We start from the raw sequence: 17781 nt of genomic DNA on the forward strand, positions 1-17781 counted from the left end.
ACTCCCTCCATCCCTATTACAGTTATGGTCTGTGGCCATTTGAAGGCATGATATCAAGGACAGCCCAGCACATCCAGAACAGTCTCCAAGCACCAGTTTGGATCCTTCGCAAGGTGGAGGTTCTACTGCAATCCTCCACCAGCCCATGTCCCAAATGCATTTAAACATCTTATATTTCTGTGATGGCCACTGATGAGTTCAGGCTTCTACATCAGCAAGCTGAAACACCCTGTACTTCACAGAATCATAAAATGGTTAAGGTTGGAAAAGACCTTTAACATCTCAAACGAGATACAATTTATTTCCCTACTTGGGCTTCTCTGCAAAGGAACAAGGTGGTAACACTGGCATCCCACCTGTTTGGATCAGCCAGCAGTACCAGATGTTACCAAAAACCAAAATAAATAACAACAACACAATGGTTGATAAAATAAATTCCTTTGTGCCAGCCAGGAATTCAGCAAAGCCCGGCTTTGGCAAACATTCCCCTTGCTGTGCCCTGAGGGATGCAGTTGTCCAGTCTGCATTCCTGCTAGGCTGTCCAGCCGACTCTTCATCAAACACACACCATAGAACCAAGCCACTCACAATAGGCTCTGGACACCACAAGTGCCACCAAATCAGGCAGCAGCTGCAGGTGACCCCTCAGCAACATCTCCTATCAGACATGTCACCACCACAACTCCAAACTTGCATTCTCTCAAGGTCTCCTCTCAGCTCACCGCTGTATTCCCCACTGCCCTGTCCTGCTCTAGATGTGCAGCAAGGCTCTCCTGGCTCCTCCTGAGCTAAGCCACAACTCTAGAGCAGCTTTGCCACTACATTTACTAGAAAAGCAATGACTCTACTCAATGGCTGAGGTCCGTAGAAAGCAAGGACCACATGTGATGGCCAAGGGCAGATACAGCTCACATTCACCTCAAGGGGTTTGCCAGGGCAACTCCTGTTAAGGAAGGACACTTACATCCAGTGCTCAGCCCCCTTGTCTGGGAGAGGCTGAGCATGTCCAACTCATCACACCTACTACTAATACAGATTTGACTCCAAGCTCTCCAGAGCAGACACTGAGGACACTGGGCTTGCAGGCAGCTTTTCCCGGAGCTGAGAGCAAGCACAGAGCAATCAGTCTGCAGGACTTGCTCTGAAAAACGGTGCTGCTGGGAGGACACATCTGAGGCAGGGCTAGTCAGGGACCGGCAAGCACAACGACCCTTTGGGACACCTTCTTCCCCCGCAAGCACAAGTAACTTAAATTAAAAATTAGCCTGCCAATTAAGGGCAGCACCTCAGGTGCCCAAGAGAAGTCTAAATCAGGCAGTGCTTTCTTTTCCCAAGAAAGTCATGGTAGGGAAGGAGGCAGAAACATATGTGGCCAATGGGTAAAGCCGTGGACTGCTCTCCAAGGAGCCCATCTCCTACACTGCAGGACTGAGGCTGCCTGCCCAGCTCAGCTGCTCCTTTTTCAGCTCTCCCAAGGCTAAAACTCAAACACAAAGGACCCAGGCACAGAGACTGGGATGGGATTTTGCTCCAAGTCCCAACACAGAAAGGTGAAGCCAGCAAACCAGCCCCACCAATTCCTCCCACCACACACACCTGCTACCTTGCAAGGCACCCCGATGCCAGGTATCCCAACACTGGCCAGATGCTGCAGGACAGTGCTTCACAGCAGCTCTTCATCATCCCATCAGCCACCTGCTCAGCAGCAGGTAATCCCTACATGGGACCCAGGCAGCTCCGCCCCTGCCTGCACAACACCCTCCCAGCCATGCCCAGCCTGCCCTCCAGGCAGCTCAGTGGGAAGGAGCACAAAATAACAGTATCACAATGCAAATGAGCAGACCCACGAAATTTGGACCCTATGGTCTCACATTTCCTTCCCCTTCTTGCATGCAGACACTTTTGTTTCTCAGCATGTGCTCAAAATCAAAAACTGGTGTCTGAACAAAGGGACTGTAGTCACCACAGGAACCAGTGATCTCTTCACTGCAGCACCAGTCTCTGCAGAGCCAGGTACTTCCCAAGCCCCTGACCATTCTCTTCAGCCCTGCAGAGTATCCATACAGCCTACAACAGATCAGCAGAAAACACATACTGTGAATCTTCCTATTATCAGGAAGGGGCGGGTGGGGGAGGGGGGTTGGAGGAAGGAGTGAGGAGGATGAGGTCAGGGGTGTGCATGGCAGCTGGCAGGATGTTGGGACAGAGCCTTTCAGGACCATCACGTGAAGGTGCAGATGTGGTACAGGGGTGCTTGCTCTGAGCACCAATACCCAGAGTTGCTGCACACTGAGCCCAGGAGATATAACTAAATTGAGGGCAGTTGTCCTTAATTTAGGTGGTGCTGGGGGTGGATCTCAATTTCAATTTCTGCCTGATGGTATTTTTACACAAAGGAGAAGACCGTATGCTAAAATGGGGCATTTAAAGAGAAAAGCTGATGCATCCACACACATACCCCCTCCCCAGGGGCTATCTGGCTACTGCTGCTATTCAGGTATCTGGGACAGGTCCAGAAAAGTCACCCCATTTATGAGCCCCCATCTCCCCTCCGCTGCTCTCTGCGGAAGCATGCGCCAACCATGCTCCTCCACCAGCCACGCTTCACAGTGCTGAATCCAAACGCCTGCACAGGAAGCCTGTCTTCTTCCCAGCTCAGGAGCTACAGCTGGGGAGGGACCTCCACCACCCACTCCAGCCACCCTTTTCCAGTACAGACACTGCTTCCTCCTGGCAGGGCCTGGGAGGCAGCGGCTGAAGAGCAGCTCACTATCCCTGACGCAAGAGAAACACTGACTCGTTATTACAGCAACCTGCAGCCATAACTGCCGAGGGGCCGCGTGGCCGCAGGCCAAGCACCAGCAGGAACCAACTCCCTGCTGGCCCCCACCTCCCATTACCCTTCTGCTCTCCAAACAGGGGGAAAAACGACCTCAGAGTGCTTTATGTCACCTGCCAGTCACCAAAGCGCACTGACTGGTACCAGCACACCAGTGTGCTGGGTGAGCGCTGTGCCTCTGCACGCACAGGTACAAGCGCAGAGATGACAGCCAGCTCCTCGGCTGCTCCCAGTGGGACATGGGGCTCATCCACACTGCCACAGGAAGACACCAGCTGATTTATTCTGGCTTTCGACCCATGAAGTTGTAACCAAATCATCCTCCACGTTTTGCAGACAAAAGACTCGGACGTCAGCAAAAAAAATGACCTCTCCAAGGTCACGCGGGGACTCGGCAGCAGAGACGTGACCAGAACTTCATGACAATGGCTCGAAAGCTGCAAGGCAGCACTGACTGCCCAGGAGAGGGACTGGGGAAGGAAGTGCTGGCAGATGGCAGGATCGATTGGTATCTCTCCTCCTAACCTGACCTGCTGCCTGGCAGGGACGATCCAGGCAGGGAAAAGGTCCAAATTACATAGTTTAGCATGTAGTGCAAAGAGACCAGAGCTGCTTGAATCTCTTCTCCAGCTCCATGCAACACTTCAGTTCAAACCTCTGTCACCTGGCTCCCCCTCGGAGGCCAAGGCAGTGTCTGCACAGGTTCCCGAGACAGTTACAGGCCTCTTCAAAGCAGCACTCAGGAGAAGGGGGTGAGGTCTGCTAGGGAAAAGTAGCAAAGCAAGAAACCCTAAACCCGAAGATTAGCATGGCCAATTATATCCCTCCCTAGATCTTGTTTGTTTCCTGTTCCCTTCCTTTGTTACCTGCTGAGCAGGATCAGGGAGGGTTCAGCTCTCAGTCACCCAGATCGTCCCAACCCTCTTCAGCTGCCAGATGTATGCAAACACCTCCCATGCCTCTCAACTTACTATAATATCTTTACCCCCTTGAAGAGAAGCTGAAGCATGAGACAGATGGATCAATCCTAACATGATGCTGGCTAGGTCCCAAGGCACCACTAAGGTCTGTGCAAGAGGAACAAAAAAAAGCTACATAAGGGTTTATCCCAAATCAGTTCCTCTGCAAGGGTATCCAGACCACCAGTACCTGGTAAGGGGTTTTCTGTCCTCTGTCCAGAGGAGAGGTTAGATTTGTTCTCAGACACCCCCATCACCTGCACTGGCTCAAGAGCTGCAGCCACTGTGAGCTCTGACATCAATTTCCCACAAACCACACAGAAACAAATGCTTGAAATAGGTTTTCAGTGTATGAACAGCTGTGGGTTCAGTGAAGTTCAGCTGTGGCGCTCGTGATATCTTCATGTACTTGAAAAGTAGTGAAGACTTCCAACATCACAGAGTTTCAAGAGGAACAACCCTGGGGAAAAAATCACCTACTCCAAAATCAGAGAGTTATCTGAGGTAACTCCCTAACTTCACACCACACACTAAATGAGTACCTCAGTGCTGACGTTCAGTCTCCTCCAGACCGAAGGGGAGCAGTGCAGACCCAGCAGGGCTGTGCCACCAGCTGAACACACAGTCGCCAGAAGGACCAGCACCGTGCCCAGCAAAAACACCTTTCAGAGATCCATATGGAAGAGGGTCCAGGTCTCTTCTCCCAACACCAGAGATGCCAATGGGGTTCTGGGGAACCTGACCAGAAGAACGAAAGCTCTCCAAACAGACAGTCCTGTGAATCCAATGCTCACATATGCACAGGCACACAAGGAATAACTGGAAGGTCACAGGCTGTTGTTTCTCCCATCCACTTATCAGTGTTCGAACTGGAGAGAACAAACACTGGGTGTTCTCTCCCATTAACCCCTTCCTCTCATCTCCAAAATGGAGAAGCAGCGAAGTGCTGCTGCTCCACAGCACGAATCCCAACATTCCTGATCACGAACCCAAGAAGGGGCTTCAAAGAAAGTCCAAGGCAACTTAAAGGTGCTCAATGACTGTTCCCATAGAGCAGCTGGTGACCCAGCTCTCTGCCTCACATCCTTTAATCACCAGTAAGCATGGAGTGACACCACTGGAGGCCTTAGGCCTTCTAAGAGAACAACCCTACGTGAGTCTGGGCCCAAATATCACAATCAGCCTCCCCAAATTGCTCTTTAAGCCACTGGATATTGAACAGGCAGTAAAATTTCTGGCACGATCAAGCAAAATATACATGTCTTAAAGACTCTTGTTGAAATACAGGAGCCATTTTGGTGTGGCCCACAAGCCAGCTGAGTCCCACACTATGGAAACTGATATAGGATGGTGCTTCCCTCTGACAAGGTTGTTGCACTCAGCACTGCAACACACTTTTCTGCTTGCACATCAAAGGCAGACCCAAACTCCAGAGAAGCTTTGCCCAAGGACAGCTTAATAAGCTACGGGCAGGACAGATCTATCCCCCCACAAAGGAGAATCCATTAATGCACCCAGAAATCCAGTCTCTCCATGAAAGAGGATCCCACACCACCTCCTCAAATGCACCAGTATCATGGTAATGCCCCATAACGTCAGACGAAGATGCCATAAACCCCTATGAAAAGCCCAAAAACTGAACATTGCAAGGCTCTTCACACCTTTGGGCTGCAGGCAGAGGGCCAAGCAGGAGGCTGTAGGATACACAAGGCAGCACAGTGAAGACAACATAATTAAATCTCTTAACTGAATTACAAATCATCAGACTCAGAGAGTCTGAGGCATTGCCTCCCTCTGGTCCAGGCTAACTGCTTGATTTTAATCAAACACTCAGCCATTCCAATCACCTTCTAAACTCCATCCTTGCTTGATTCCACTCTCTGCTGACAATTAGATCAACTCAGATTTCACCTCCAACTGAAGCTAAGAGGGTTATCTCGCTGTAATCTGCCATGTCTCCTCTCACAATTGTTTTTACAGGTTTAATTTTAAAATTTAAAACCATGGCTCATTTACAGCAAAGTCCTCCTGGCAGAGCATGCAAATGTCACATTTAACATTCCACAGTTAAAAAAAAAAAAAACAACAAAAAAACCAAAAAAACAGAAACAGTGAGCTTAGAGAGCTCACTTGAGACTGAAAAAGCCAAAAGAAAACAGTCCCCTTTTTGTTCAGCTCAGCTCAAGACCCTCTGCAGTGGCAGAGGATTTCTGAGCACTCAGAAGATGCATGAGATCATAGTCGGTATTCCCCCGAGCTCTCAAGGTTGAGCTGGGAGTTGGGAACTGAAATTCAGTATGATTACAGACAGTGAAGTCTCATGCTTTGTCATCTGAGCACATGGTGGAGACACCTCCGTGATTCGCTCTTCTGTCTTGCTGGGTGGAACCTCATGCATAAACATCCCATCACTTCTGTTTCAGTCACAGTAAAAACCTCCCAACAGCATTTTTGGGATGTGTTTATCCACATTTCAGTATCTGCTGCTACAGACACATCATTTCTCAACATCACACATACTGGTGTCACTCCTTACACTTAATTCTTCATGCTGTTTTTCCCTCTACTCTCCCTCTTGCAAAACCCTGCAGCTGACCTGCCAACATGAGCCCACCTGGAGGTAACACAGCTACGGTAAAGTGCTTCAGTCACTCCTTTAGGTGTCTCTTTTTGTGCCACATGAGGCCAAGAGCATTGCTATTTGTTATTGTGGTTGTCTTCATTTTCAGTAGGCTTGTTCTGTGAGGTCAGGAGAGCTGACACAGACTTTTTGACTACTTGGAAGTGTAACCTTTCCAGTTACAGCAAAGGCATAAAAATTGCAGTGAGAATATGAAGGGTCTTGCAGGAATAAATTCAAGTGCTTCTTTTGCAACATTTAATAAAAAAAAAAAAAAAAAGGAAGATGTGACCTTGGAGAATCTAAAGAAATTAGTATCTTGTAGTTCAAGTGAACATTGGCTTATCAAACATTTGAGTGTTGCTTACTACCTATAACTATTTTATTCTGTCACTAGTTTCCTCATCTGAAAGCATGCAAACCAGACAGAGTGCTAGCTAAGAGTTGCTAAAATAATCACTCGTTTATATCACTGACCAGAAGCTTTCAAAAGCACACGCAAAGAAAAAGAAAATAAAAAAGGCTGTGTGATTTAGTGTGGAGGCTGACTATAGATCATAAATAATCTGCCTAAAGACAGTGCTCAGTATTTAGCAACATACCCACCTCTGGCAGCACCTCTGAGTTACCAGGCAGGTAAAACACCAATCTCCCCACACACCTTTTCTCTTACTTTCCCATCAAAAAAACTCTACCCTTCCCTCATTTTTGTGGTTTTTCCGATTTCATACTTGTTTCCCCACATATTTAGCCAGGGAAAAAACTCACCTCTTCTGTTTTTTTTCAGACTTCTTAAAAGCTACCTTATCTAGCCCTGAAAACCCCCTGTTCTTTCCATGCATTCATGCTGCAGGTGAGTCAAAGAAGTCAAAAACGACTACCAGGAAAGGAGAAGATGTAAGAGCCCCCCGCGCCCGCCCGTGGCCGCGGCTCGCTCCGGCGCAGCCGTGCCCTGCAGACTGCAGAGTCACTCTGCAGGAGCTCGGCACACGCCGCCGCTCAGCTGGAAAAACGTGCTCAGCAGTGTGCCCGGGACAGGCTCTGCTTCCTCCCATCCCGCCGCCCCCCGAGCTGCGCCCCCATACCTGGGGCCGGGAAGAGCGGAGCAGCGCCCGTGTCCCACTGGCCGGACCCCACCTCGGGCTCGCCAGCCCCTCCCGACCAGCAGGAAGGGCACACAGCACATTTCCGCCCCCTGTCCAGCTTCCCAAGCTCGCTTTAACTCTGCTTCGTATGTCAAGGACACGTGAGGTTCACAAGCCCCAGCCGAGACCCCATTTCTCCCGGTTGTCCCCCAGCTGTCACAGTCACCAAGAGATCTCTGCAGAGCCTGCCAAAGTGACACTGAGGAGCACCATAGATGCTTCTCCTCCAGCATCTTCCTGGTGGGGCAGGGATGCCTCTCCTGGGCCCCGTCAGAGGCCAGGGCTGCTTTGGGGAGCAAGTTGGGAGAGGAGAGAAGCACCTGCTACAGCAGCAGGTTGCAGACCTGTTCCCAGCCACTTCAAGGGGTGTTCAGCAGGAAGCAAACGTGCATCCCCAGGAGCACAGGTCAGGGCAGGCTGTGCCCACCCGCACGTTCTGAGTGTCACACGTATTCTGGAGGAACCAGAGTGATGTTTTCTAGATCAAGAGAACAAAGGGCATTTGTGTCACCTCTGAGTGTCACCAGAGCCAGAGTGAGCAGGATCAAGACCTCAGTCACACCAACAACCAGCCCCACTGACCATTTCTAAAGTAAATTAAGGTTTCCACCTGGTCTGTTGTGACACAGCACCAACCCAGCCAGGGCCACCATGGTCACCTCCAACACATCATCTGCAGCAGAGAACTCTACCAAACCTTATGGTTTGTCACCACATAGAGGAACAGGGTGACTTGAACCCACAAAATAAAAATAAAATCACAACCACTGTAGAGCACTGAACCGTGCTGGGTGTTCCCATACAATGCTGAAACACATGGAAGTGTCAAGGCAATCTTCTGTTCCTAAGTCAGCTTTGCTCCCCAAGGACAGTGAAGGTAACCCACTGATAAAGCAGGTATTAGATGAGCCAGTTCCCAGCCCTTCCTCCCTCTCTGCACGTCTCAGCAGAACATCCCCCAGCACACGTAGCTTTAATGCTGCAGGAAGAGCTCTTGATCTTGGCAATACCCACAGTGAGTGCCACACCGAAGTTGGGCCAGATGACTTGTTAAGGATGGTTCCAGCAGCTCACCTAGCACCATCAGCCTGGTGCAATACTCAAACCAGCAGAGGCACAACACATCACACACCAGTTTGCTCAGGAAAGGCAATCCACCCACAAAGCCCCCACAAAGTGCAGCACAAATGAGTGCTCTGATAGAGGAAAGTTCAGTTAAGAGGATCTTCTGGGAACCTCCAATTACAGGATGAGCTTTCTGTAGAAACATGTTGACACTTGACCACAGTTTCCACAACCTTTCCCAAAAACAAAAGTTTATCTTGCACAGCATTAGAATTGCCATCAGCAAGCCTATTTCCATCAAACACCTCATGCCAGTTTTTGCTCCACAGCTGCAGGACATTCATGTGCACACCCACCTCTCCTTTCTGCCAAGCAATCCAGACTGACCCTGACCCAAAACTTTCCCCACAAAGAAATCTGGTAATTGATTTATTCAAGGCCAAGTTCAGTTCCCATTTGTTCTGGTCACCCATTAGTGTTACCTAAATACACAAGTAGCTGTAAGTTATCCCAGCACTGCATTAACTTCTTTGAAGCCCTTCTTTTTCCCCTCTCCTCTGACCTCAAGTCATGCAGCTGAATCATTTGATACAAGATATTCAGATTAGCCAGTTATTTCAATGCAAGGAGATAAGTCTCCCAGCTCCATTCAGACCTCACTAACAAGGACCTGGACCTGCAGAACAAGTGGAACCGAAGTGAGAAAAGGAACAAATGCAGAGTTGGCCGTGCCAGAGACCACAGAGTGGATCCAGAAATCCACCCACAGCTTTAGCCAACCCCAGGAGACAACTTCTCGGTCATAAAAAGCTCCACCTAGACGGCACTATCACCATGGGAGAGCTCAGTAGGTATCACTAAGGTTGCATCACCTCTTTCCCCAAGCTCCCTGTGTACACAGCAAGCCAGGGATTTGACAGAGCCTGCAGTGCAGAGACTCAGGCCCCTGGCAGGAAGTCAGCAAAGGGTCCAATGCCAAGATGACCAGAGGATAAGTTAACATATTAAAGACCGTAATGTAAATGTGTGTTGCAGCTGGGAATGAACAAAGCTTACCAGTCCCAACTGGACCTACAGTAAGAGCACATGTAATAACTGTTAGGGTTAAAACGTTCAGCCTGGTCTGAACAGCAAGCACAGCTTTCTACTAAAATGCCCATTCCTTATTTTGCCAAACAAGCACAACCACAGAGATGGTGTTGGAGATTCACTATAGTCGCAAGTATTTAAAGAGCAACCTAACTCTATCCAAGTCGGCATTTGGCATTGCCCTGAGGATAATTTCACACTGTTCGAGCACAGCAAAAAGATCAGGTGTCATAATTTGGAAGGGAGAGCAGAGCATTGCAGCCCCAGTGCCCCCATTCCCAGTCCTGCTTTCTGGACTCAATTTGTCTTCACATCTGAACCAAGTCCTTCTGCTGCCCAACCCAGTGATCCCTGATGCAATGCTGGTGGAAACCTCCATGGCACCACGAGCAATATAAAGTTTAAAAGAAGAGTTGTGAGGCTAAGGAGATGGTTGGAGAGAATCCTTCAGCGATGCCTCAGACCCGGCAATCTGGAACAGGAGGTCGCAGCAGAAGCAGGCGCTGAAGCCCAGCAACCAGGCCCAGTGAGTCAGCTCCCAGGAGCTGCGCTGCATTCCCCAGCCTTCTCTCCCCGAAACAAACAGTGCAGAACAGGGCAAAGGTCCAGCACAAAGCTGAAGGGCAAAGGTATGCGGGGGAGGGAAAACACTAAGCCTCACGTTTTTTTGAGCAAAAAGTTCCAGTTACCCTCATCCTCCTCAACAAGATGGGAAGAGTTACTCAAACGTGAGTTGAGGGATCGGAACAAAACAGTATTTCGGAGAGGAAGCTTGGGGTGGTGGGGGGAGGCCTCCTGCTGCGATAGCAGCTCTGTTGCAACAGCCAGAACAGCTCCACAATTACGTGCCACGACAGAGTGAGAATTGCCCAACATTTTGGAAATAGGTGTGTGCAGGACTACCAAACTGGATACCTGAGCAAGCAGATGTGCGTGTCTACTCTGAACGTGAAGAAATGCCAATGTAAAACAAGCTTCCCATCCATCTTATCTCCTGCACTGGAGGCTGGTTTCAAGGAAGGCCCTATGGGGAGTTAGTCAGCAAGGGCTGAGATGCTAATGAATCTTCCCCTGCCTTGTCCTCAGTACCGGTAGCCAAGTCAGCCTCTGCTCAGGCATAAAGCAACATGCACTCTCTCTGAACAATAGTCAGCTCACCCCTGGTGCTTGCTGCTAGCAACTAAGGTGTGCCTTCTGGAAAGTACTGCTTATCCACCCAGCACGTTTGCCAAACAGCATGCAGGAAACTCTACTCAAGAAATCAAAGCATCTCCTGCATCTCCACTAGGAAATGCACCGCTTTCCCTGGCCAAGCACTTGCAAGGAGAATGAAAAAAGTTAGCACATGCAAAGCTCAGCGACTGCAGTGCCGGTCATTAAAACCTGCGCGTTCTTACTTCCAAGATGTAAATGGCTTTAAAAATAAAGAAGTGCCAAGTGCCTTGATGCAACATTTCTTGAAATACATCCAGCAGGTTTTCAAAACGGGGTGCTGTTAACACCTGTCCACACCAATGCTTGCATCAGCACCAGCCCTAGTGCAGGGCACAGCAGACGAGTACAACATGTTCCAGAAGGTCGAGCTGTTTTAACTGTAAGCCACACTTCTCATCTACAGAAGAATTGGAGAAAACACTTTGAATTTGGTTTATAGCCAGTAGTGCAAAGCTGGTTTTGCCAGAAAATGTTTTCTTCTCTACCGCAGACACACACACAACACCATCATGTGTCAGTCAGGTTGCTGGCTGCACTTATTTACATGATAAGAAGGGAACATGTAATAACAAGGGCATGGTCACACAGACCTTGCTACTAGATCATTAGAGAGTAAAAATGAGGCATCATTACAGCTCTGCAGCGACCCTCACAAGCAGTCAGCAGCGTCAAGTACAAGCCTTGCCACACAGGACAGGACCATGTGTATCTCAGGACTCAAAGGATCCCCCCCTCTGCTCTTTGCACCCCGACTCTGAAACACACATGAATAAAAAGGTAACGTGCATCTTGTCAAGACACCACAAAAATTTTCTGGTGTGCCACTCCAGCTGAGCCTCGGCCTCTGCTCACAGCATCAGCAGTATCACTGCTGTCTAACTCAACCTAATGGTTGCCCCACTTACTGCCAAGCCGTTGCGCTTTTGGGAGGTTAAGAAGCAAGGAGAAGCTTTGCTTTAAGAGCCCTCCTTCCTGAAAAAGCAGAAATGCTTGCTCAAACATCCTATTATATTACAGGCTTCACTGCCAACTTCGAGCATAAAAATACTGCAGCAGGTAGGCAAGACACAAGCTTCTGAAGGTAAATCCTAATCCATGAAAAAAGGACCCTGTTCTTCGGTCCCTGTGTCAGGCCCCCAATGCACTCAACGTGCCCAGCCATGGTGAGTGTTCAAAACAACCTGGTGTTCTGACCACCTGGAGGTGGACTTAAGCTCTTCCCTGTCCATATTCCAACACACACAGCAGAAACTCAGCAAGATCTGTGGCTCTGTTATCCCTGAGCTCAATGCTTTTGCTTTATTCTAAGCACCAATTCCAACACAGGCCATTACAGGATGCATGAACACCTAAGGAGAAGGTCTTGTCCATTAAATCTGCTCTATGGCTCTATAATTAATATAATCATTATAAAAAAAACTAGGGCTTTCAAAGCCTGTAAAACAAGTCATAGAGGGATCCCTTTATCTTTACAGAGCTGTCTTCACTACACTGTCTGGTCTCCTCGCTACCTCTGGCAGATCAGGGCTGGAAACATTTCCCATGTACCTCCAGCACAGAAGCACTGCACTGGGAACACAGTTGGATTACGAGCCAAGGCTTTGTAAGCTCTGCTGAGAAACCAAAGACTTCCAGCAGTGACTTTCCACAGTTTAGAAGTTCTCAATCCACTGCAAGCATAGAAAAGAGTTGCTTTCCTTCGGTGATCGTCCTGGAGGTCACAACATGACAACTCACCTCACCAGCTGATTCTTTCACACACATTCACGTTCCAGATCTTTTTTGGTAAGTGTCTGCCAAAACAAATCCTCCACCCAATGAAATGAAGACACAACATGAGCCTGCAAACTCTAAAAGAAGGTACTTGGGTGCAGGGCTGCCAAGCAAGGTCAGCTGCCAGCCTGCCTCTCGTGGGAGCTCACCAGCCATGTTTATTTTACACATTTTCTCTTCTGCTAATGAACAGGCACCAAAAGAAACAATGACTCAAGAGAGGAGAGCCAGGTAGCAGCACTGGGGGCATTGCTGGAACCAGTCGCTCCTGCCAAGAGTCCCAGAACACACCACTAACAAATTCCATTTTTTAAACACCTTTGGGAATATAGAGACAACTGTGCTGGGCCCAAGGACAATTCTGAGTGTTGCAGCATTACTCCCTTCCCCTGCAACTGTGTGGACACGCTAACGACACACTCTCACTCTCTCCCTCAAAAAATCATCCCAGGAGTTGCAAGGGCCCCCTGCTTGTGCTGGGCAGCTGCCTCGTTGCTGCTGACTCTGACAAATCATGCACCTTTGCGACTGACAGGCCTGGTAATGAATCTGGACACCCCTTACACAAGAGACTCAAAGAGGAACGTTTAATCTCGCAACTTTGCATTTTTTGGTTTATTTCTCAGGATCATTATCTCAGAAGGCATCACAATAGAGTGCAACCTTCACACAAAGGAGCGATGTGACCAGTTTTGTGTCATAACGCACGAGGCGAACGCAGACAGCGACACTGTCCTGGATTTCCTTAAGCTTTGCTTATGTCCATGACTACAATGACAAACCACCAAACAATCCGAACAGAGACTTCTACCTGGCACGATTAACTTGTCCTCTATACTTTCCATTAAGATGACAGCTTTCCAGGTGGAAATTGCAGAGCTGTCCGTCTCCCAAAGATCAATAACTCTGATGAATCATCATGCTAGGCAGTAACAGTTCCTACAAAACACTAGCACATACAGTAATTGGGAATCTGATGTCACATCTGGCAGTGTGATTTCAGAGTTAACAGAGTCAGGTAGAAAAAGATTAAGTCTTTCCCAAACAAGACGCTTAGCGAAAACTTCTGTGTTTTCCTCCTACTCCCGATTCACTTGAAGCAGATACGAGGGGAGCACAGCACCCATCCCGACAGGCGAGGAAATGGTGTTCTGCAGTTTCAGCCTTTGCTGACGACAGCAGCGTGTTACAAGCGCGATTTGGACAGCGCAGCCCCTCCGCTTCCCTTTTCGGGGACCCCCGTTCCCCAGCCGTGCCCCTAACGCAGGGCAGCGACCGCGCTGGGCAGAGCCGCGCTCGGCCGCGGCCCCCGGCCCCGCCGCCGCCATGAGTCGGCAGAGAAAGGCGGCGCGGCCTGCGCGGGGGAGCCGCGGCCGCGCACACGTGGGCAGCGCAGGCCGCGGCCCGGGGAAGGGCCCCCGCGGGGGCGACGGGACCGCGCTCCCGGGGGAGCCGCACGCCGGGAACCGACCACGTTGCCGGCGCTGCTGCGGCGGAATGCCGGGAGCGGGAGGGGAGGGGGAGGGGGGGGCCGCGTGTCCGCCGCCGGGCCCGCCCGCCGCCGCCGCCGGGCCCCCGGCGCCCTCCGCTCCCTGCCGCCGCATGGCCGGGCCGCGCTGCCCTCCCCGCCTCGTGGCCGCGGCCGGCGCCGCCGCTCTCCCCCGCTCCCAGCGCGCCCCCCGCCCCGCCGCGGCCCCGCAGGCCGCGGGCGCGGCCCCACGCCGTGTGTGCCGCATGGCGCGGCCGCCCGGGGCGCGGTCGCCGGCGCACCCGGCCCCCCCCGCTCCGCTCCCAACGACCCCCGAGCACCCACCGGGAGGCGACTGCCCGTTCACGGCCGGCGCGTTCTTCGTCCAGGGGTTCACCTTGGGCGGCGGGGCCTCGATGAACTCCCGGCGCCCCGCGCCGCCCGCTTCGCCGCCGTCCTCCGCCTCGCCGCCGGCCCTCAGCAGGCTCTCCTTCTCCTGGTTGTTGCTCTCCTCCTTCTGCTGCTTGGCGCTGGGCGGCCTCGGCGCCGCCGGCCCGCCGTCGGGGCCCATGGGCGGCTCGCCCTTCTCCCGGCCGCCGTCCTGCGGCGGCTTCAGCACCAGGGCGCGCTCCTCGGCGGGCAGCAGCGGGGCCGTGCCGGGCAGCAGCGCCTCCACCTGCGTCGCCATCTGCGCGCCCCCGAGCCCCGCCGGGAACCCCCCGACCCCGGTGCCGCCGCAATATGGAGCCGCGCGGGGACCACGCGACTGCCGCGGGGGCGCGCACCGCCCGCCCGTGCGCGCCGCCGGCGAGGGGAGGGGCCGCGCGGGGCGCGCCCCCGCGGGGCGGCCGGCGGCGCGCACGGGCCTGATGCAACGCCCGGCTGAGCTGGGGGGGGGAGCTTAAAGGGCACCGGCCCCTTCCCCGAGTTGCCGGCCTCACTGTCCAGCCGGGAGATGCCGGGCTCAGGCCAGGGGTGCGCTGCCGGCTCGGGGACTCCGGGGACGAACGCACCGGTGGAGCCCCGGAGTCCCCAAGCCGGCTTCGACAGTCTCCCCGGCCGGCATCCGACAGTATCCCCGGCCGGGGATAACGGATAACCTGGTTGGAAAGTGCAGAAAGGGACTCGGTGCGTGTCCTGGGGAACACAGAATCACAGAAACGGTCTGGTTGGGCCATCTGGTCCCAGCTCCTTGTGTAAACAGGGTCGTCCCAGAGCACATGGCACAGGGTTGTATCCAGACGGTTCTTGAATATCTCCATTGAGGGAGACTCCACAGCCTCTCTGGTTTCTGTTCCAGTGAGGGTCACTGCACAGTAAAGAAGTTCTTCCTTATATTCCAGGTGGAACTTCCCGTGCATCAATTTTTGCCCATTGCCTGTGTCCTATTGCTCGACACCACCGAGAAGTGCCCTGCTCCATCTCCTTGGCACCCCCCCTTCAGATATTTATACACATCGATGGGGGAGAGACCACCTCTTGTCTCCTGTGCCCAGAAAAACCTTCGTTTGAGGAGGTTAAAATACATAATTGATCTCTAGCTGATAGAATGTCACATGCTCATCACCATCATTAATGTTTCTGGTATTTGTCCTCAGTTCTTGCAGCCAGCAAGACAGTGGCTGCAGACTCTGTGTGTATGTGCACATGAATTATACACGTTTAAAAGGCAACCTGCATTGCTGTTACCATTTAGCACAACCTGCCTAATTCACAGCAGCCCTTACTTGATGCCTTTTTTATTCAATGCAAGCCTCTCCCAGCCTCTTCCCTCATCACAGCAACCACGCGACTCTGCTTCTGCCCGGAAAGGTTCATCTGGAAGTCCCAGCATGTCCCACAGCCCCAGGGACACATCTATGCAATCCCTGCAGGAGACCCGTCAGCATGACAAGGCACTGAAGACGTAGCTCCCAGCTGCTGATGCGTGGAGAAGGATGAAAAGCTGATTTCACTGTTGGAAGGAAAGAAGAAAGTGAGAAACAAACGTGAGCTCAGCACAACATTTGGAAGGGCAACAGCGTCAGGGCTCTGGTGGATCCATAGAGGGAGTCCCAGGCTGTCAGGGATGCTCCACTGAGACCATCTTGGCTCTCTGCATCCCTTGGTACCCAACCTCTTGGCAAAGAGAGTACCATCCTGTGCCACAGCCTCAGGAATCATGAGCAGTTATCCCAAATCATTCAAGAACTTGGCCAGTAAAATTCCAAAAGGAAGTTTAAATATAACTCCAGTGAGCTGTCTGCTGGCCTGGCTGCCTGGCTGGCTCAGTACCTCAACTGCAGTAACCCAGGCCACACCCTGTGCTCTGTATGGCCCAGTCCGTGATGTGCCAGGCGTCCCTGCACTTCTCATGAGTGTGACTTGGGAGCTGCACAACCCCCAGCCAGTCTCCCACCTACACCCTCTCTAGGAGCAGCTCCTTGGGTGGGGAGCACAGTGGGGTGAGGAAGGTGGCTGCAGCCAGGGGACCTGCAGCCCAGTGGTGTCCCTCACCTGTCCCCCAGCCAGTGTGCAGCATTCCAGTTCGGTCCCTTTGGGACGCTGCTCTGCTGCCACGTGAGCGGGAAGGAGCCCGCGGTGGCCAAGAGCCAAACTGGCTCCAGAGCTGCCAGGCAGGAGGGAGCTGGGCGAGTCTCACCCTCATGCTGTGCCCAGCCAGGCCAAACCCCGGCAGGGTTTCAGTGCTAGAAAATAAATGCACAAGCGAGGGGGGAGAGAGGGAAGTGTCCATGCAAGCTTCCTGCATCAGCCGTAGGGAACATCACCTTGGCAGGTCAGCTCTCAAACACCCCATCCTTCATGGGAAAGGAAGCTGAGTGTGCACCACCTCCAGCTGGTGTAAACACACCGGCCATGTCTCTCCCCTTGGTGTCCTCACCTCTGTTGGACCCATCTTCCCCTGCTCTGCCCAGCATCCACGGCACTTGGATATTCTGCTCCTCCCTCCAGGGGCTTGCTGAGAAGCAGCCAAGGAGTCTCCACATTTCTGCAGGAAGTAATCCATCTCCGCTTTCCCCAAATTCAATGAAAGCACCTGACCAGCATCCCCAGTCCTGCTTCTCCACCTCATCCTTCACCCCAGATGTGTCCCTGTGCCTGCCCAGACCACATCAAGCAGCTCTGGGTGCTGCCTCCCAGCCCTGTGCTGGCCCTGCGCAGGCTCCGAGGAAGCAGTCTCCAGGGAAACTCCTCTGCTGAGCAGTGATTTGGGCAGGAGCTCCCCACCTCCCTTGCTCCGTGTACAACAGCTTATTTATTTCTCCCCGACTGAAGCGTGGCTTGCATATTTATCACAGACAGCCGGCTGCTTTGGTGCTGGCCTGCAGGTTTAAAGATGCTTTGATGGTGGCCATTAATGTCTCTGAGCATCTCTGGGTCTTGCTTGGCTGGAATATCCCCAGCTTAATTTCTGCTGGTCTGGCAAGCTCACCTAGGGTCCCAACCTTCCCTTTGGGATCAGCTTTAGTTCAGTGGCGTGGAGCAAGGCTGTGCATGGCAAGGAGCACAAAGCAGCCAATGTGACTGATACGCTCCTTAACTTCACCATCCTGTTTGGCTGGTAGTTCAGCCCCTTTCTCAGGTTCTACTTTCCTAATTTTGTCCAG

General features: G+C 52.0%; 1 protein-coding gene and 1 long non-coding RNA gene across 3 annotated transcripts in view; both read right to left on the reverse strand.

Moving 5' to 3' along the window:
• LARP1 (La ribonucleoprotein 1, translational regulator) overlaps positions 1-14941 on the reverse strand; it is a 46175-nt gene extending 31234 nt beyond the window's left edge. For both annotated transcript variants that reach the window (XM_032125345.1, XM_032125344.1), the window contains exon 1: positions 14519-14941. In XM_032125345.1, coding sequence (XP_031981236.1) covers positions 14519-14861 — 343 coding nt within the window. In that variant the 5' untranslated portion in view covers positions 14862-14941. The remainder of the gene's footprint in view (positions 1-14518) is intronic.
• Positions 14942-15896: 955 nt separating this feature from the next.
• Positions 15897-17350, reverse strand: LOC116451541. Its single transcript, XR_004243225.1, has 2 exons — positions 17055-17350; positions 15897-16127 (listed from the first exon to the last, which is right to left on the reverse strand). It is a non-coding gene; the product is annotated as an uncharacterized LOC116451541 (long non-coding RNA).
• Between the last annotated feature and the right edge of the window lie 431 nt (positions 17351-17781).

Source organism: Corvus moneduloides, chromosome 15, assembly GCF_009650955.1.
Source record: "Corvus moneduloides isolate bCorMon1 chromosome 15, bCorMon1.pri, whole genome shotgun sequence".
Taxonomy (NCBI): domain Eukaryota; kingdom Metazoa; phylum Chordata; class Aves; order Passeriformes; family Corvidae; genus Corvus; species Corvus moneduloides.